This window comes from Cheilinus undulatus, linkage group 16, assembly GCF_018320785.1.
Source record: "Cheilinus undulatus linkage group 16, ASM1832078v1, whole genome shotgun sequence".
Taxonomy (NCBI): Eukaryota; Metazoa; Chordata; class Actinopteri; order Labriformes; family Labridae; genus Cheilinus; species Cheilinus undulatus.
Window position 1 is genome coordinate 7,387,476 of NC_054880.1, and position 20,793 is coordinate 7,408,268.

At 43.3% G+C, this 20,793-nt stretch overlaps 1 protein-coding gene across 2 annotated transcripts in view; it reads left to right on the forward strand.

The window, feature by feature from the left end:
• The first annotated feature begins 2,001 nt into the window (after positions 1-2,001).
• The window catches only part of LOC121523992 (ectonucleotide pyrophosphatase/phosphodiesterase family member 2-like), an 85,962-nt gene continuing 67,170 nt past the window's right edge, over positions 2,002-20,793 (forward strand). Inside the window, exons 1-3 of one of the 2 annotated variants that reach the window (XM_041809130.1) lie at positions 2,002-2,260; positions 15,181-15,286; positions 18,526-18,675. In XM_041809130.1, the coding sequence (XP_041665064.1) occupies positions 2,243-2,260; positions 15,181-15,286; positions 18,526-18,675 (274 nt within the window). In that variant the 5' untranslated portion in view covers positions 2,002-2,242. The remainder of the gene's footprint in view (positions 2,261-15,180; positions 15,287-18,525; positions 18,676-20,793) is intronic. The other variant, XM_041809131.1, reaches the window with a different exon arrangement.

Below are 20,793 nucleotides of genomic sequence, written 5' to 3' on the forward strand. Positions count from 1 at the left end.
GTAAAAGCTGGCTAATAGCAGCAGAGGGGACTGCATGTGTTGTGTAGGGGTCAGCTGGGAGGAAACCTGGAGAGTTGGGGCATGGGCCTGGAGCAGGCCTGGAGGATGCCCTTCAGGACCAAGGTTGATGTAGCAAAGCCTGAAGCAACATATGCTGGCACACCTGTCAATGACCAGTGAAGCTTAACCTGTGTGGTATATCATGATCAATGCCTATGCAGCTAAATTCATGGCTCCCGCCTCTAATCAGCATCACTCAATGGTGTTGCTTCATAAATGGCACTGTTGGTAAATCCATGGCAAAAGCTTCCACCTATGACCTGGCTGCAAAATTATGGGCTTGTCTGTTTTAATGGCATATACCACACCTGTGGCATCAATGAGAAATTAATGACAAAGTTAATGTCAAATGAATGCCACCTGCTGCTGAATTATTGGTACATCAATATTAATGAAACATGTTCCTAATTGAATGGCATATTTTGCAATTCTGGAGTGAGTCAATAGTGTCACTTTAAAAGGCCCCAGCAAATAAATCAATGCCATGCCATGCAATATTAATGATGAGGGTGTTAATTTAATAGAACATGTCTATATTAATGATGATGGTGTTAAATTAATAGAACATGTCTATATTAATGATGAGGGTGTTAAATTAATAGAACATGTCTATATTAATGATGAGGGTGTTAAATTAATAGAACATGTCTATATTAATGATGATGGTGTTAAATTAATAGAACATGTCTATATTAATGATGAGGGTGTTAAATTAATAGAACATGTCTATATTAATGATGATGGTGTTAAATTAATAGAACATGTCTATATTAATGATGACGGTGTTAAATTAATAGGACATGTCTATATTAATGATGAGGGTGTTAAATTAATAGAACATGTCTATATTAATGATGACGGTGTTAAATTAATAGAACATGTCTATATTAATGATGAGGGTGTTAAATTATTAGAACATGTCTATATTAATGATGATGGTGTTAAATTAATAGAACATGTCTATATTAATGATGAGGGTGTTAAATTAATAGGACATGTCTATATTAATGATGATGGTGTTAAATTAATAGAACATGTCTATATTAATGATGACGGTGTTAAATTAATAGAACATGTCTATATTAATGATGAGGGTGTTAAATTAATAGGACATGTTATAATGGCCATAGCTATTAAATCAAAGGCATGTCCTCATTAAATGCATGTTTTTTTAGAGTGCATGTTTCTAATTGAAGAGCATGTGCTGCAGTTTTGGCACTGCTCCCTACTTTAATGATGCCGCTGTGTCATGTGACATTTTTAGTGGTACCTGCTGATAAACTAATTCAACGTACTGCTCTGAAACTATATGTGCTGTATTCTAATGTTCCTATTACCAGCTCATGTTGCTGCATGAGTGGATCATTACTAATGGCACCTGCTGCTGAATTATTGACAGGTGCTGCTGTATTCATGACCCTATTAGTGACCCATGTTGGTGAATCATTGTGTTGCTAGGTGAATGGTCCAGGTCATTATTAATGGTGTTAAATTAAAGATGTGTCTCTAATTAGAAGCATATACACTGAGTTCATGGCATGTGTAACTAAAATAAAGGCATGCACCAAACTTAATGGTTTACTGTATGCATAAATGAATGGCTCATGTCCCTTCATTAATACCAGTAGAAATGTCCTCTGCTTCTAACTACATAATGCCTCATTAGGCTGGACTACTGATGTACCACAGAGGTCCAGAACTCTCCATTGTGATTTAAAAACTACTCCAGCCATGGTCAGAAGACTGAAGCTGGACTTCATCCACAAGGACAACCTGATGGTTTAGTTGTCTCCATGAAACCCTCCATATTCCTTTAAGACCAAGTGAAAACTGCACATTATACAACCCTGCCCTCCCTCTGGGTGCCCCCCTTCTCTCTCTCTCTCTCTCTCTCTCTCTCTCCTCACTGCATGCTGGACTCTGGAGCGTCACCCCGACCTGACGCACTCTTGTACCAGAGCGCAGCTGTCACCATTACTTCACGCTTATTGGCCCGAGACCGAGAGAGGCAAAGGCAAACAACTGGAGAGAGAGAGAGAGAGAGGGAGAGGGAGAGAGAGTTGGACCCCTGCTCCATCGATCTGCTCAGGCGTACTCTGGAGTTTCTCCCGGACGTTGGCCACATTTTCCGCTCTTTCTGTTTTTGCGCAGAGGGAATGCCCAGAGGTTGTCTGCCTGGATCATGCTCCTGGGAAATCTGGTACGGTAAGACTGTGGTTGTCCTGCTGTCTGACTCTCGTGTCTTTGTTTTAGCGCTCATTAGGGCTTCCTAATGAGCGCCCCCCCCCTCCCCCCCCCCCATATCGACCTGCAGAGCTGCACTTTGACTCACATCAATGCGAGCCTTCGAGTCTGGAGGCTTCACCTTAAGACAGGATGTTACGTAACTGATATGAATTATGGAGAGGAGAGGGCTTTTATTTTGGAGGGGCAGAATGTCTGATGATGGTGAGGGCAGTGAGGATGATGATGGGGCTCAACGTCAACAGTGACACATCAGTTTACTAAGCTGGGGGAGGTAATGTAAGCACGAGCTGCAGGTTAATGGTTACACCGTGGACTGTCCTCGTTCTGACATCATCCCACATCATCTTCATCTTCATCACGGTCACCTTAGACATGAGGATGAAGATCAGGGAGCGTAATGATGGTAGAAAAAATTAAAAAGTAAGGCTGTGCTTCAAGGACCAAACTCAAATATCCATGTTTCATGGTGATACACAAAAGAACAAATGGCCGTCACTAATAAAGGAATAATAAACTTTAACAGGACACTAGGAAGGTGGAAGCCATACTGGAACCAGTTTGATCTTATCACAACAAAAATAAAAACCCTAGACAACAACAGGGTTGAAAAATGAACGTTTTCATGACCATTGGAAACGTTTCCACTTTAATGCTGCGTTCCGTTTACCTCGGAGGTCGGAAGTGGGAAGTGGGAATGACGTCACACTCGTCTGCAAATACGGATTTCCCAGTTGTTTGTGTTCGATCTGTCATAACCACGATGAGTGAGTGTCTCGTTAGTCGCTTGTTTTGATTGGATGAAGAGCAGCTCTATAATGTAGAAACCAGCTCTAAAGGTCAGTTAAAAGAAAAGGATGTAATGTTTTAGTATGATAAAGGAAATGGAAACCGTCAAAAGCTTCATATATTGAATTTACTTGTATTCTTTGGTAAATATTATATTTATAAGTGTAAATGGACTCACACGTTACTAAAGATACAACAATCTAAAATGGAAATAGAATAATATATGAGCCCACTACATGGAATGAAACACAACAAAGCAATGAAATATCTGGACATTAGTGAATCCTTAAATAAGTTCATTGAATTTCTAGGTACTCCATGTATATACTGTATGTATATATAGTGTATTAATTCGTATATACATGGGTTAATCATTTAAATAATGTCTGTAAGTATGCGTGTATGTGCTTTGCATATATCAATAAAAATAATTGTAAAAATGACGGCTGTGGTTCTTGTGTTAGCCTGTCATTGTTTTTAGCATCACTAGCTGGGTTTCCATTACAGTTTTTTCACAAAATAAAAGTGATATTTCTTAAATTTCAATTGAGTACATTGTGCTTTGAATGCGTTTCCATTGAAGGGAGTTTTGGGCATAGGCCTTACAATTCTCCTAAAATCTCATCTTGCATGAATCCACTGCAGGGAAGCTTGACGCTCTAATCCTGCTGCGTGTTGGTACGGTTTTGGTTCCATCTACGGCGGTTGCCTTGATAATTTTGAACAAAAGACGAAGGCAACGGATGATAGTTCAGAGGTAAAGTCCGTATGAACGGCAAAAGCCACGCATAAGGGTAGAAGTATGATGTTAAGAAAAGTCTCGTCTCTTCTTCTGTCCACACGAACCACACCACGTTGTCTCGGAGTGACTGGTCATGTGACACCGTACGTCACGTCCCGTGACTTGTAAATGTGGAAAAAGTGTTTCCATTGCACTTTTGCGATATATTTCTATATCGACATGCCTGAAAAACCTCCTCATGAAAGCGTACAAAGTTTTTAGCGATATTTTAGTTTTTTTTTCAAAATTCAGGTGTTTCCATTACCAGTTTTTTATTGCGCTATTTCGATTTTGCGCATTTCCAAGTGTAATGGAAACCCAGCTATTGATCAGTTGTTAGCTGATAAACCTTTAAAACAGCACATTGCGCAGTACTTCATGTATTTAAAGACTGTTTCTGCACACGACATGCAACCGCAGGGTAGTGCTGTGTCTACAGTTTCTAAAGATGCACTGACAAACAGCAAACGGTTCTGACAACAGGTCAAAATCAAAGTTTTTACTACATTTAATACTTTGTGCCACCATGTTGGGACGTCGAGGTCGTGGTGCTCTGTGAAAGACTGAGTTTACGAGTTGTAAATACGACTTGGGGAGAAGTTCTATTTGCCACTTCCGGTCGGAAGTCGGAAAAACAAGTCCAAATACAAGTTACAATGACAAAAGGAGGATAAGCTAAAGTTTTTTTTTCATTTTTTGATTTATTTTTGGGCCTTTTCATGCTTTTATTAGATAGAGGAGGACAGAGGATAGACTGAGAATCAAGGAAGAGAGTGGGGAGAGCCACAGGCCGGACTTGAACCCGGGCGTCCGCGCACGTGGGTTGCACCTCAAACCACTCGACCATCTGGGTGCCCACGCTAAAGTTTTTTGTTGTATCGGGGTTTCGGGAGCCGTAAACGCTACTTTTTGAAACCAGGTCCCAGAGTGAATAAATCTTTCAACGTTTCGTCTCCGTGTGGACGGCCTACTGCATCTTTCTTGGAACGATTACATCACACATTGCCCACTTACGCTGCATGCACGAGTCAAACCAAAACAACAATGGTGGATTACAGGAGTGTGATCGTGCTGCAGAAGCTGCTGAGCTTATTCTGGCTTTATCAGAAAAACCTGAAGCTCCTTTACCACCACTGAGAACAGCAGACACCAGACGTTCTTAAATCCACCGTGGAGAACTAGCTGAAGGAACCAGGAGAAAGTTGGCTCAGTTTTCTTTACAGGCTTGGCACTGCAGCGTTTTTAGTGATTCTGTGCTTACGTGAACATTTCCTGAAACTATTCCACACACCTTTCCTTATGTTGATGTATTTACACATTGCTATCTCTCTTTTGGTTCAAATAAAAGTGAAGATGATGAAGTTTATGTACTTCTGATAAGAGGGAACACGCGTGTGCAGCAGACATGTCTGGAACTGGGACAGTCCTGTTAGCCGGTGTAGGATGAGGGTCATATAACCCTCCATAGCAGCAGGATGGACTCTGTTGTTGGCATGGAACATGATCGGATGTTGATGTGAGTGGTTTCTGTGACGGCTCCTTCTCTTTAATGGATTTACAAACATACACTGTGCACACAGGGGGCTCAGGAACACACCAGTGTTAGATTTGTGCATCATATCAGATGTGGCCGAAGATATGAGAGTTCCAAATTATTATGCAGATTTAATTTTAGTGTCATAAACATTAAAGTTTTTAGTTTTTCAGTTAAATTCATGGATGGTGTTGTGTCTCAGGGCTCTGTGGATCACTGACATCAATCTCAGACACCTGTGATCATTATTTTACCAGAAAAACTCCTTGAGAAGGACGTTCACATTATTAATCAGGCCACAGGTTTCAGCAATATGGGAAAGAAAAAGGATCTCTGCTGATGAAAAGCCTCTGCTGCTCAAATGCCCTGGACAAGGAATGAAAACACGAGAGATTTCAGGAAAACTTAATCGTGATCATCGTACTGTGAAGAAATTAGTGTCTGATTCAGAGCACAGATGGGTTCCTGCAGATAAAGACATAATGAGGAAGGTTTCTGACAGACTAATTCATCAGATTCAGAGAGCAGATGCTAAAATGCCATTACAAAGCAGCAAACAGGTATTTGAAGCTGCTGGTGCCTCTGGAGTCCCACCAACCTCAAGGTGTAGGATCCTCCAGAGGCTTGCAGTCGTGTATAAACCTACTATTCAGCCCCCCCTAACCAATGCTCACAAGCAGAAACGGTTGCAGTGGGCCCAGAAATACATGAAGACTCATTTTCAAACAGTCTTGTTAACTGATGAGTGCCGTGCAACCCTGGATGGTCCAGATGGAGGAGTAGTGGATGGTTGGTGGATGGCCACCATGTCCCAATGAGGCCGGGACATCAACAAGGAGGGGGCGGAGTCATGTTCTGGGCCGGAGCTGATAGGCCCCTTTAGGGTCCCTGAAGGTGTGAAAATGACCTCAGCAAAGTATCTAGAGTTTCTGACCGACCACTTTCTTCCATGGTACAAAAAGAAGAACCGTGCCTTCTGTAGCAAAATGATCTGCATGCATGACAATGAACCATCTCATGCTGCAAAGAATCCCTCTGTGTCATTGGCTGCTATGGGCATAAAAGGAGAGAAACTCATGGTGTGGCCCCCATCCTCCCCTGACCTTTAACCCTAGAGAACCTTTGGAGCATCCTCAAGCTAAAGATCTATGAGGGTGGGAGGCAGTTCACATCAAAACAGCAGCTCTGGGAGGATATTCTGACATCCTGCAAAGAAATTCAAGCAGAAACTCTCCAAAAACTCACAAGTTCAATGGATGAAGAATAGTGAAGGTGATATCAGAGAAGGGCTCCTATGTTAACATGAACTTGGCCTGTTCAGATGTTTTTGATTGAAATAGCTTTGATTTCAGTAAATATGACCTCCTAATGCTGCAGATTCAACACATGAACATTTTCAGTTCTTTACAACCTATAAAATGTTTTAAAACTCTGTTGTGCTTAATAATGTGGAACAGTGCATTTTGAGTTTTTTTTATTTCTGAACAAAAAATGTTCATTGGGATCGATTTGCATCGACTATCTAGGAAAATCAGGGAAAAAATCATTTGCATAATAATCTGTAATGTGTGCACTCCTCATGTGACCACTCTGGGTTATCTCCTGACCCATTTGGCAGCCCCTGCCCCCCAGCTTTGGTAACACTGCTCTGGCTCTCTCATGTGTTCAAGGCCACTCCAGGGTTGCTTGAGAAGTTTCCGTTGGGTTTCTCAGGAATATTAGTTCGAGTTGAGCCATCAAACATCTGTTAAACTTCTGCTAAACTCTCCTCTTTACTCGCTCTGCTTGGTCTGCTTCCACTTTAGTTTGAATGTCCCTGAATGACTCGGAGCATCTCCCCATGGGGAGGGGGGGGCTGATTACTGGTTTCACTTTTATTCTCTCTTATTTCCCAGCAAAGTCATCCATGCAGCAGAAATGTCAAACATGTTCAGACTGAATCCTCTCATGTGAGCATCTCCTCCTCTCAGTTGTGATTAAACATCCTTGGACCTGGAGCATGACGATGAACTCCTGCTGAGTGAGTCTTAGACCAGGATCAGGTCTACTACTGAAACTAATAACTGACCAGCTCCAGCAGCAGAGTAGAAGCAGCTGAAAGATTCATGACATCTGATCTTTGCAGCACTTCCCGTGCTTACGACACACTAACATCAGCCAGTATGGTCAACAGAGCGCCACGGGACGCCCCAACATAGACCAGTTTAACAACTGGTTCAGTTCCCAAATCCAGCTGGTTAAAGCAGGGTCCTTCTCACCACTAGAACCTCCACCTTTAGAGAGCTGCTCTGCTTTACCAGCAGAGCTTCTCTGATACCACTGAGGACAGCTGAGCTTATACCGGGGGGAGAAAATCTGGCCCTGGCTGTTCTGGCTCTGAATTGTCCCGTCATAAGGCGTCAGATGATTTTAATGTACACACCATTCCTTTGTCCCCCAGTGCCTTATTTAAAACAAATCTACAGTTCCAGTGTGTATAAAAAGTATTCACCCCCCTTTTACTGGTTTATTACCCTGCTGTAAGTGTGAAGCAGCCTCGATGTTTGAATCAAAGGTTTCTGGGTTTAGTCATCAGGGACGGCTTGTGCAGAAAAACCCACATTATCTATCTCTGTCTTGTGAAATGGCATTCAAATATCAACACGTGGAGGAGTGTGGCTGTGGGCTGAGCTTTTTCAGTCACGATTTAGTCTTCATGAAAAACAAGATCATTGTCGTTAACCAGTGACTCCATAGCATAAACTGGTTTTGTCTGTATGTTTTTATGTGTGGCAAATGGAGCGCACCCTTCCTTCTTTTACAGCTCTGCCCCTCCCACCAAAACAGCTCTCACTTAAATCTCAAGGTCACATTTTTACCCCTTAAACACAAGTTTATATCGGTCTCAGTGGTCCTTAAAACACACCTGTGAAGTTTGTTTCTGTAAAAACACTCCACTATTGGATTTTTTCATGTCTAAAACCTGCTCTGTTTCAGCCCTGCTCAGAACCAGCTGTCTGACTCCGCCCCTGACTCCGCCCCTCTCAGGAAATGGTTGTGGCTTAATGGCAGGATCAGACTTTTCCTCTGGGCTGTACAGCCTTGTACATCCAGGCTTTGTTGTGTTGTCGTGGTCTTTCTCTGGACCTGAACCTTTATCTGAAGAGGTTTAGTTCCGTCCCTTCTCAGAGCTAAACTAGGAACACAATCATGCAGCTTATCCAGGTCACCTCTCCTCTCTGTCAGCTGACCTTTGACCCCTTTGGTGATCATGAATGTGTCTAGTGGCAGGATATCTGAGTGGTTTACATCGCTGACTTTGGGACAGGAGATTGGGGGTTCTAATCTGGTCAGGGCCAGTCCTTAAAGAGGTAGTGAACACTTTAACTTTTTTTCATCTGTACACTGAGGTAATTTACTGAACTACGATTAAACACATCCATGTTGGTGTTATAGCTGAAATTTACACCAAACTGATAAAAATCTGGATTTTACGGCTTTTAATTAGCTCAAACAGACATCTGCCTTGAAAAATCTTTTCTGAAAAGTTGGGGCTCATGTGAGGTAGAAACGGACCGTCAGTAGGTTTCTACGTCACAAACTCTATATGAAAGGCAGAGCGTTACCGCCTCTAGCTGACTTTACCACTCAGAGACCACTCCCATCCTCTCCTGCACTGATCAGCTCTGAGAGCTCTGGCTGTAGTAACGCCGCTGCCGGAGCAAACGACCCGAACAGATAGTGCTCAGGACCACCACAGTTCCCCGCCATACTATAGCCTTATTCAGGGGACTGTGGAGGGAAAACTCCTCCTCTTTCACAGATCGCTATGAGGCAGCAGTGCTGTGGGACCTTGTCTCTCTCTGATAAGGGGACATCACTGTCACTCCCGCCTCAAAGGGAAAACTCCGTCCTTTTCCCCTCCCTCCTCTCGGAACCAAACTGCTCACTTTCTGTGCATTTTTGAATTTTGAAGTGGGCGGAGTTAGCTCTGAGCCAGGGGTTCACTTACACTTTAAAGCCACATATACCTGTCTATCCCTGTACATGGCATTGCTAAAAAAAAAAAAAAAAGCTCAGCCTTGTAAGAGGAGGAGAAGGCAAACCCCTCAGTAGAAGAATCAGACCGCTACGGCTCAGTCTGCCCGTACAACACCACAAAGACTGAGACACTGCTGGTTTTAGAGGGCACGTATTTTACACCTTTAGGACGAGTTTATATCAGTCTCAGAGGTCCCCAAAACATGCATGTGAATTTTGTTTCTGTAAAAACACTCCAGTATTGGATGTTTGCATGTCTAAAACCTCCTCTGTTTCAGCCCTGCTCAGAACCAGCTGTGTCTGTGTCTGTGGCTTTAAATGTTGCTGAGCTGTCTGACTCCGCCCCTGACCCCTCCCCTCTCAGGAAATGGATGTGGTTTCATGGATATGGCTCTCCTGATCTGAGAGGAAGATCAGGAGAGGACGGCAGAGCTTTCTTCCAAGCAGGGCCAGTCGAACCTGGGGGGGCAGGGCTAACTCCCCACATGACATCATAAGGGGAAAATCTGATAAAGGCTTGTTTCAGGACAGGCCAGGGGCACATAGTTTTGTTAGAATCAGAAAGAATCAGAAAAATTCATCCTCGCCCTCTCTTTCACCACATTTCAGAAAATGTGTGCTAAAAGCAGATTTTCCCCTCATGATGTCATGTTAGTTAGGCCCGCCCCCAGGTTAGGTTCGCCCTCCTTGCTTGGAAGAAAGCTCCACCCTTCTCTCCTGATCCTCCTCTCAGCTGACGATCAGGAGAGCCACATCTAGTAAGCCACATCCATTTCCTGTGAGGGGCGGAGTCAGAGGCGGAGTCAGACAGCTAAGTAACATTTAAAGCCACAGACACAGAAATAGCTTGTCTTGAACAGCGATGAAACAGAGGGGGTTTTAGATACTGGAGTGTTTTTTTCAGCAACAAACTTCACAGGCATGTTTTGGGGACCGTTCAGACCAATGTAAACTTGCCTTGAAGGGGTCAAATACGTGACCTTTAAAGTTGTAAAGTTTGATAAATGTATGAAATGCAGAATAATGAAATGTTTAATAACCACAATCTGAATATATAATAGTGACGTAATTATGCATGCGCCTTAGCTTTAGCAGCTATTCCAGCTGTGATTATAGCTGCTTCTCTGACAGTGTTTAACACCACAGCTCATTTCTTAGACTCATCATGGACTTAAACAAGCGAGTCACGACTTTAAACACATCTACAAATAGCTGTTTAAGTGGTTATTAGAGGAACTGCAGTGGTGGGTCATTACAGCTCACAGCTTGTGTTAAAACTAGACTGACAGAGACGCTGTGCAGAGCAAGCACACTCACTGCATGTTACTGTTATTACAGATATTAAACTAAGAGAAGAGAGGTTTTTACTCACTGCTGTGCTTCAGGTCAATCACACAGACACAAACAGGTGGTGTCTGGCTTTTTACCTGGAGGTTCTAGCATCAGAGTGAAATAATAACTGGACTCAGAGCTTCTGCCAGACATTTCTAGTCTCCAGTCAAAATGACCGTTAGACTGTTTAGAGCAAACGCCGGACATTTGCTTCTATCGATTTAACAGCAGCAACATCTGAAACTCTGTGATAAATCTTCAAGTCTGCACTAAAGCAGACCAAAAACTGAGTCAGTAGAAACCAGAGTAACCGTTAGCCTTTTATCACAGCCTGGTAGACACAGTCACATGACCAGACCTCAGAAATACCTGCACAGAGACGCCCTCTCATTTGTCTCTGTGGTTTTTAGCAGACAGAAAGAAAGCCGTGAGCTTTTCCTTCCACACATGCATTCGTGTTAAACACATAAACAACAGCGTTAGCGTCACATTAGCACAGTTAGCCTGTTAGCATTAGCTGCTACCATAACTTAACAGCTTACAACAGCCAAATACAATCTTCTACTGACAACTAGTCATCCAATCAGATAACTCAGCAGTGCTCTGTTAACTACACACCAGGTTAAAACTCCACATTATGAATGATAAATGAGTCTTACCGTCATATTAGTCCTCATGATGATTTTAACTGTAACCTCCGCTAAAGCTGGAAATCAACCATCCTGGTTTGTTAGGACTAGTCCCACAAAGACAAAGCTCCACAGAGGATGGTCTGGTCCAGTCCTCCTCTCACTGATGGGTTATCTACTGCTGCTGCTAATTAGCCAGGACATCCTGAGCATGAACAACCAGCTAGGAGGAAGAGAGATGGCGCCCTCGCTATCAGCCAAAAGCAGTCCACGCTGTTCTACAAGACATGGTTGGCGTCTGCTGCATCGGTGCCGCTCAGCCGTCTACAGTTCTCTTTGTTTCAGCCTCTTTATCAGCCACAGCGATGACTAACTCTAAATCCTCCCGTAGCACCCATGATTTTATGGAACCTTTATCTAACCAGGAAAACTCACTGAGTTAAACATCTGTTTAAGAGTTCTGGTGAGGATTTCCCTGCATAGTTTCCAGTAGCTCTGAACTCCCTCAGAGAGGCTTGGTTTGACGTGATCTGATGAATTTACACGTGTGCTCGCTGCCTGAGTAGAAACACAACCCCAGCGCCGCATGGAAACTAGCTGGATGTGAAATTACTTTCACTTTATTCAAAGATTCTGCTAAAATACAACGTCATCTAACATTTAAATCTGCTGGACATCCACCTGTGAACCGGCCGATGTCTGTTAGAGACTCAGGACTGGACTCAGGCCCCGTCCACACGGAAGGAGGAAACAAATTCAGGAGTATACGCAAAAGTCTTTTGTCGGATCGGCGTTTCATCCACACGGAAATGGCGTTTCGGGTGACTATAAACGATACTTTTTGAAAACGGGTCCCAGAGTGCATAAATCCGTAAACGACTACCGTTTCATCTCCGTGTGGACGGCTATCCACATCTTTCTTGAAACGATTACGTCACACATAGCATAGCTCTCGTAAGGCGTGTGCACGTCCGACCAAAACAAACATGGAGGATTACAGATTTGTGTTCATGCTGCAGAAGCTACTGAGCTTGTTATGGCTTTCACAGCAAAATCTGATGCTCCTTTACCACCGCCGCGAAACGCACACACCACATGCTCTTAAACCAACATGGAGAACAACCAGAAGGGCAACTAGAAGGAAGTTTGTGTCAGTTTTCTGTGATGTTCTTCTCTCTTTTGGTGCATGTCTGTGGCAGCGTTACGGCGCCACGTAGCCTACAGGCTTGGCATATATACTACAGCTTTTTCAGCGTTTCAGCGAAACAATTCCATCCTTTTCAAAACGGAACGGCAATATATCATTCTCGTCTCCGTGTGGACGGGGCCTCAGACTGAGCTGTTGTCTGTCACACATCACTCTGGTGCTCTCTTTTATTCACCCACCACTCCATCAGCACCCGTGAATCTAAGGCTGTGTCCGAAACCCCTCACTCATTCCCTCCTCCCTATCCACTCTATAGTGAGCAGCTTATAGTGGACTATCTAGTGGACTCAACTGCAAAACACAAAAATGGTTTGGGAGACTACTCCGGCCACGGGTGATGACATCATCGCCATCTCACAATTAAAACGTTTAGCAGCAACGGCTCGTAAATTTCCTTCAATGGCTGAGGATCGAAATTAACGGTAGAATTTCAATGAAAACTGACAAGAAATGTAACGTATTTTCACAAAAAATAAATACACTGATTGATAAAAAAAAGTTGTCTCTATAGTGGGGTCTGGACCTCCCTGGGGGTTGCGAGAGACTGGGAGGGGGGTCTCCAGTTGTCATAAAAAATGAAGAATATTTTTAAAATTACGCTGTTGCCACTAGGGGTGACCTGGAATAGTCGGCGATTCGATTCAGAGGAGTCTGATCCCACTATGAACCTCATAGTGGGATCAGACTCCACCCACTGTCCTGCGGTGCTGAGGTTGTTAATCACCTCAGACAGCAAGCACATGGCTAATTATGTATGCACGATGACGTCAAAGCAAATCTACCTCTCTGCCCATGCTCAGTATCGCTGGGGACTCTGCAGGGAAAGTGGACAGTTTGACCAGAGCTTTGTCGTAAAGCAGAATTTTAATCTCAGTGAGGTTTTCCTGGTTAACCAAAGGCTTAATATCACCAGTGGTATGGAGGGATTTTGTGCCATCGCTGTGAGTAATGAAGAGCCTGAAACAAAGGGAACTATAGCAGAGCGCCGTAAACACCGATGCAGCAGCAGAGAGAGAGAGGCCTACGCCGGCTAATTAGCAGAAGTAGTCTTGGATAAGCCGTTAATGAGAGGAGGACTGGACCGGACTATCTGCTGTGGAGCTTTTGTCTTTTCGGGATTAGTCCAAATAAACCAGGATGGTTGGATTTCCAGCTTTAGCAGAGGTTACAGTTATCATGAGGTCTGATATTAGCAGCTGACGGTAAGACTCATTTTTCATGTGAAATGTAGTCCTAACACAGTGTCCAGTGAACAGAGCACTTCTGTTATGTGTGTAGATGCTTCGTTGTTGTCGGTGGAGGATGGTATTTGTTGTAAGCTGCAAAGTTATAGTAGCGGCCAATGAGCTAACAGGCTAACGGTGCTGATGTGAAGCTAACTGTTGTCATTTATGTGTTTAACCTGGGCGTATAGTGTGTAACTGACTGTGTGTGTAAGCTTTCATTTTGATACTTTAAACCATTTACACAAAAAATAAGAGAGAGATTTATGCGTTGTGCTGCTGTTAATGCAGCAAAGTAATGTTAAAGCAAATGTCCGGTAGTTGTTCTAAATGTCCAGAAAATCTGACGAATCAGGTTTGACTATGAAAAACCTTAGTCGTTGACACCCCTAGTTGCCACTTTACACCAATTTTGTCAAACTTTTTTTTTTACCTGATTTAACCCCATTTCACCTTTTGATATGCCAATTTTTGCTTGTTTAACCAATTTCTGCCAATATCTATTTTTCTCTTGCTCAGTTAACCCTTTTTTGCCAGATTATATTAATTTTTCATCCCATTTCAACAAATTTCCTTCCTTTTTACCGATTTAAAACCATTTCAGCCACATTTTGTCTCCTTTTTACCACTATGTATGCCCATTTTTGCCTTTTTATCTACTTTTTGCCACTTCTAACCCATTTCTGCTACTTTTAAAATCAAACTTCACCACCTCTTCCACCATCTTTTTGCCTTTACTTACCTATTTTAGCAATATTTCGACCATTTTAATCCTTTTTTAACTAAAGGGATTTACATTTTTAAGGATTTTTACAACACAGATTATTTAAATAAAAGGATGTTTGTTTCTTTGACAAGAGTAATTGTCAGGTTGAATGTAAAATGAATGGATATCAGAGCTTAACTTTACTATGGACCATGGTTGTGCTGACCTCCGTGGTCCCCCAGTTTGGCTGGGTCCCAGAAAGCTCTCCCCTTTATCCCCCTTCATGGACGGCCTTGTCTCCATGACTATTCTAGACTGTTCATGGCTGTCCAACCAGCGGGGGTCCCGGTCTCTGGCACCTTTATGTTGGGGTCACGGGCTGAAAAGGTTGAGAACCTCTGCTCTAAATGACGTGGAAGGAGGAGAAATAAATGACAGTCGTATCTTCTCTGCAAGAAATGCAGTCAACACTGACACAGCATGAGCTCCTATGTCTTTAAGCTGTGCAGCAGTTTGAGCTGAAACCCAGCGGAGCCAGGCTCAGGTCTCAAACATCCTTCTCCTGGTCCGGCGTTCTTGAGCTGCTCGGCCTCTGCTGGGTCCATTAATCCTCCAGAGTCCATTTTTACCATGTCTCCTCTGTTTCTCTCTGCAGGTAGTGGTTTTGTTCTGTCTGTGGCGTTCTGATGTCAGCTCAGCTTATGTTTTCCAAGCCAGCGGGCCGTCGGAGGGCGGAGACAGCCCCCCCTCTCCAGTTAAAGGTGAGAAAAGCCTGCGTGTCCGGACGGATGGAAAAAGCTGCTCAGGGTCAAAGAAAATCCTCAGAGAGGGGCCGCTTTTAGTTGGAGGGTGTTTTCTAATGAGTGTTTCCTTCAGTGTCAGGTGCAGTGACCCCCCCCACTTCGCCCTCACCTCCCCCCCGCTGATCTTCTTAACATTCTAACATCTGTCTGTCCATGCACACAGATGGTTGGCAAAAAGAAAGAAAGAAGGAGCTACTGCAGCCTCTGAGGTCAACATTTGTTTAAGCTCCATCAGACAGTGGAGCCCATCCTGCTACTGTGGAAGTTTTTGTGATCTAAGCTCAGAGCACGGACCCTGACTGCACGCATACGGACGTTTTTAGAGACAGGTGAAAGCTGACAGGTTACCTGTAACCCTGACTGCACGCATACGTCCGTTTTTAGAGACAGGTGAAAGCTGACAGGTTACCTGTAACCCTGACTGCACGCATACGTCCGTTTTTAGAGACAGGTGAAAGCTGACAGGTTACCTGTAACCCTGACTGCACGCATACATCCGTTTTTAGAGACAGGAGAAAGCTGACAGGTTACCTGTAACCCTGACTGCACGCATACATCCGTTTTTAGAGACAGGAGAAAGCTGACAGGTTACCTGTAACCCTGACTGCACGCATACGTCCGTTTTTAGAGACAGGAGAAAGCTGACAGGTTACCTGTAACCCTGACTGCACGCATACGTCCGTTTTTAGAGACAGGTGAAAGCTGACAGGTTACCTGTAACCCTGACTGCACGCATACGTCCGTTTTTAGAGACAGGTGAAAGCTGACAGGTTACCTGTAACCCTGACTGCACGCATACGTCCGTTTTTAGAGACAGGTGAAAGCTGACAGGTTACCTGTAACCCTGACTGCACGCATACGTCCGTTTTTAGAGACAGGAGAAAGCTGACAGGTTACCTGTAACCCTGACTGCACGCATACGTCCGTTTTTAGAGACAGGTGAAAGCTGACAGGTTACCTGTAACCCTGACTGCACGCATACATCCGTTTTTAGAGACAGGAGAAAGCTGACAGGTTACCTGTAACCCTGACTGCACGCATACGGACGTTTTTAGAGACAGGAGAAAGCTGACAGGTTACCTGTAACCCTGACTGCACGCATACGGACGTTTTTAGAGACAGGAGAAAGCTGACAGGTTACCTGTAACCCTGACTGCACGCATACGTCCGTTTTTAGAGACAGGAGAAAGCTGACAGGTTACCTGTAACCCTGACTGCACGCATACATCCGTTTTTAGAGACAGGAGAAAGCTGACAGGTTACCTGTAACCCTGACTGCACGCATACGTCCGTTTTTAGAGACAGGTGAAAGCTGACAGGTTACCTGTAACCCTGACTGCACGCATACGTCCGTTTTTAGAGACAGGTGAAAGCTGACAGGTTACCTGTAACCCTGACTGCACGCATACGTCTGTTTTTAGAGAGAGGTGAAAGCTGACAGGTTACCTGTAACCCGGACTGCACGTCCGTTTTTAGAGACAGGAGAAAGCTGACAGGTTACCTGTAACCCTGACTGCACGTCCGTTTTTAGAGACAGGAGAAAGCTGACAGGTTACCTGTAACCCTGACTGCACGCATACGTCCGTTTTTAGAGACAGGAGAAAGCTGACAGGTTACCTGTAACCCTGACTGCACGCATACATCCGTTTTTAGAGACAGGAGAAAGCTGACAGGTTACCTGTAACCCTGACTGCACGCATACGTCCGTTTTTAGAGACAGGTGAAAGCTGACAGGTTACCTGTAACCCTGGCTGCGCATACGTCCGTTTTTAGAGACAGGAGAAAGCTGACAGGTTACCTGTAACCCTGACTGCACGCATACGTCCGTTTTTAGAGACAGGTGAAAGCTGACAGGTTACCTGTAACCCTGACTGCACGCATACGTCTGTTTTTAGAGACAGGTGAAAGCTGACAGGTTACCTGTAACCCTGACTGCACGCATACGGACGTTTTTAGAGACAGGAGAAAGCTGACAGGTTACCTGTAACCCTGACTGCACGCATACGTCCGTTTTTAGAGACAGGAGAAAGCTGACAGGTTACCTGTAACCCTGACTGCACGCATACATCCGTTTTTAGAGACAGGAGAAAGCTGACAGGTTACCTGTAACCCTGACTGCACGCATACGTCCGTTTTTAGAGACAGGTGAAAGCTGACAGGTTACCTGTAACCCTGACTGCACGCATACGTCTGTTTTTAGAGACAGGTGAAAGCTGACAGGTTACCTGTAACCCTGACTGCACGCATACGGACGTTTGCATGCAGTCATAAGAGCATTATTTCCCTTAAGCCAGAGGTGTCAAACTCAAGGCCCGGGGGCCACATCTGGCCTGTGGAATGATGATATCCAGCCCACAGGATCATATCATGTTTGTACTCTAACTGGCCCACCAGTATGAGGTCTGCTGATTTACTCCAGTATAAAAGGAGTAAAGAGAAAGAAAGATTTCATAAAAAGTCAAGAATGTGGGGACAGAAATTATGCTGTGTTTTTATTTCAGATTTTTAATTTTGCATCTCAAGATTACGACTCAAACTTATGATTTTGACTTTTCATTTCATACTTTGGCCTTTTCAACTCATAATTTGGACTTTATATGTCACATTTTTATCTTTTAAACTCCCAATTTTAAATTTCAAGTCATATTTTGATCTTTCTGACTCATTACTATGGCTTTCTATTATATTTATTATATTTTCTATTATATTTGTCCTTCAAACTATTTTTCTATTTCTAATATCCTGTTCTGATCTTTTGAACTAAGAAGCTGAAATTTTTAAACTTATCAGTTGTTTTTTTTTCATATTATATTACTAGTGAAAATGAGGTTGACGGTTTAAGGTTGTGTTGGCCCTGTTAGGCCCTCAGGTTAGACCTAAACCCAGAATCTGGCCCCTGCTGGGACTGAGTTTGACACCCCCGCCTTAAGCAGACAACGCCATGGACCAAACAGAACTTTGTGTTCACACCATTTCTGTTCAAATTGAGGAAAACTGTGTCCAGGGTCCTTCCAGGGTAGTCCAGAACATTTCTGTGCTTGTTTTCCAGCAGCTGCAGAGGTTTTAAAATGTCTTTTAGTCCGTCTCTTCTGTCTGAATGTTCTGTAAAGATGTAAACTCATTTCTCTTCACAAAGGTAGAAGCACATCTGATAGCGAGTAAATCCAGCATGACTGTCCCTCTCTGTCCTGGTGCAGACGTGTCTGAGAGGGGGAGCTTGGTGGGATCCTGTAAAGGACGCTGCTTTGAGCTGGACGAGGCCAAACCTCCAATATGTAGGTGTGACAATCTGTGCAAGACCTACTACAGCTGCTGCACCGACTTCGACAGGCTGTGTCTGAAAACGGGTCAGTGCCACGCTAACGCATGATTATCACAGCAGGTTTGTTTGCTTTAGGGGAGGTTGGAGGATTTATGGCATGTATCATCTGTAGCTGTGGATGCATTTTAGTGCTTGGAAGCATTTCTGTCATTGAAATAGTCTGAAGAGTTTTTATAAGTCAGTATGAATGCACTCTCCTCATCCTCTAGTTTATGGCTGCAGCAACTTTCATATAAATGATCAGTTAATCATGTTTTAATTTTCAGTCTATCAAAAAACTGGATTTTTTTTGGTCTGAGTTTCCAATCCTTAATTATTGTTGAAATAATATCAGAATCAGGTTTTATTGCTTTCTACATTTTCACATACAAGGCTGACTAGACTTGGTGTTTGGTGCAAAACAGAAAACATAGAAGAAGAAGAAAATGTTGAAGGCTTATAATAATATTAGGAAGTAAACTTCAACTGATCATTATAGAAAAGCACATTAGCACACTTTCCCAAACACCATCTATGAGAGGTTTACCTGAGAGGCGTGTCAGGCTGGAGTCTTGTGGGATTCAATCAAAACAACAGAGCTTTTCTGGACTTCATGGTAGGTCGTCTCATGTGTTGCTCTTCAGCCAATCACATTGTTCTTAACCTTCCCAAGGCAGAGTTGTCCAGATTTCATGCCTGTTATCAGGTATATCCATCTTACAAAGCCTCATGCTGATTGGTTTGTTCCAGGTCAGGGAATAACCGGACCAATCAGCATCATTTGAGGTGAAAGAGGCGGAGCTACAGGCATGGATTAGCTGAAGAAACTGCAAACCTGCTGATTAACCCTTGACCTACTGAGTCTAAAAATGGTGATTTGGACATATTTTGTTATTGTGGCTGTAAAATGGTCAGGAAATGCCCTGAGTCTGAGAACTTTGGTCCCTTTTCCCAGGAGTACTTGAACTTGACTTTTCAACATCTGGTTAATGATTATTGCACATTATATGGAATTATCAGCAGTTTAAAAGAAGAAAAACTAAGAAACAGATTTGTTTTTCATGGCTTTTATGAGAAGAAATGTTGTTATTTCTCATGAATTTTTGATTTGACATTTGAAATGTGAACCTATACATGTTTAGAACAATCAGCAGTCATTTCTGGAGTCTAGGACTCTGGGTGTGCAAAACACAGTGCAAAAGATAACTATATACATAGGAGACAATTAGTGCAAATAAAGGTGGAAAAATGCATTCTCAACATTCTCAAGTAATGCTGCGTTCCAGGCAACCTGTAACTCGGAAATTTCCCAGTTGAAATCTCCGAGTTCTGACCTGAAAGCGTTCCAGGCAAATTACGACTTCGGTTTGAGCGCAAGGAATTCTGGTATGTAAACAAACCAACATGGCAGACATTTTAGATTTATTTTAGATTTATTTATCATTTCAATCACCAAAGGAGCCTGCAACTTGCTCATTTGAGTGAAACAGAGGAGGGGAAACGGTGCATAGGGTAACAGAAGCTTATACTTTTCATTTTACGGTATTTGTTGTTATTTTGAAATGTATTTTGTATTGATTAATGCACTGAAAACTAGCTAACACCAGAGAAGCTGCCAATGACGCGTTAACCTTAGCAGATGAGTAACGTTGGAGCAATACCTTGCTATGATAAACTTTTTCTATCGTTAGAGGCAGTGATGTGACGTCACAAGTCGTAACTCGGAGTACATCGATCTGGTACGAGTTCACGGGTGGGAAGTTACGAGTTTGACTGCCATTCCAGTGCACATTCACGAGTTACAGGTGGGAAAAACATGAGTTACGAGTTGCCTGGAACGCAGCATAACATATTGTTATTGCACATTGACAGACACGCACAAATGCCACTAACGCTAATTTAGAAAACAAAACTCCACTCTCGCTCGCTCTCCTTTTACTCTCTTCCTTCACTCTCCTTTCTCACTCGTCTTCTGCCAAAGCTGCCGTTTTTGCTGTGCTGTTCGACATTACCGTAATATATATACCACACATCATATATTGCCGGAAAGCACAGATTCTCAGCTCTCTTTCAGCGTTGGAATTTTTTAGATTGAGCAAACTTTCGAAGACTTACAGTGCTGAGAATCTGTGTAGCTGTCTCACAATACTTCTGGTGTTTTGCT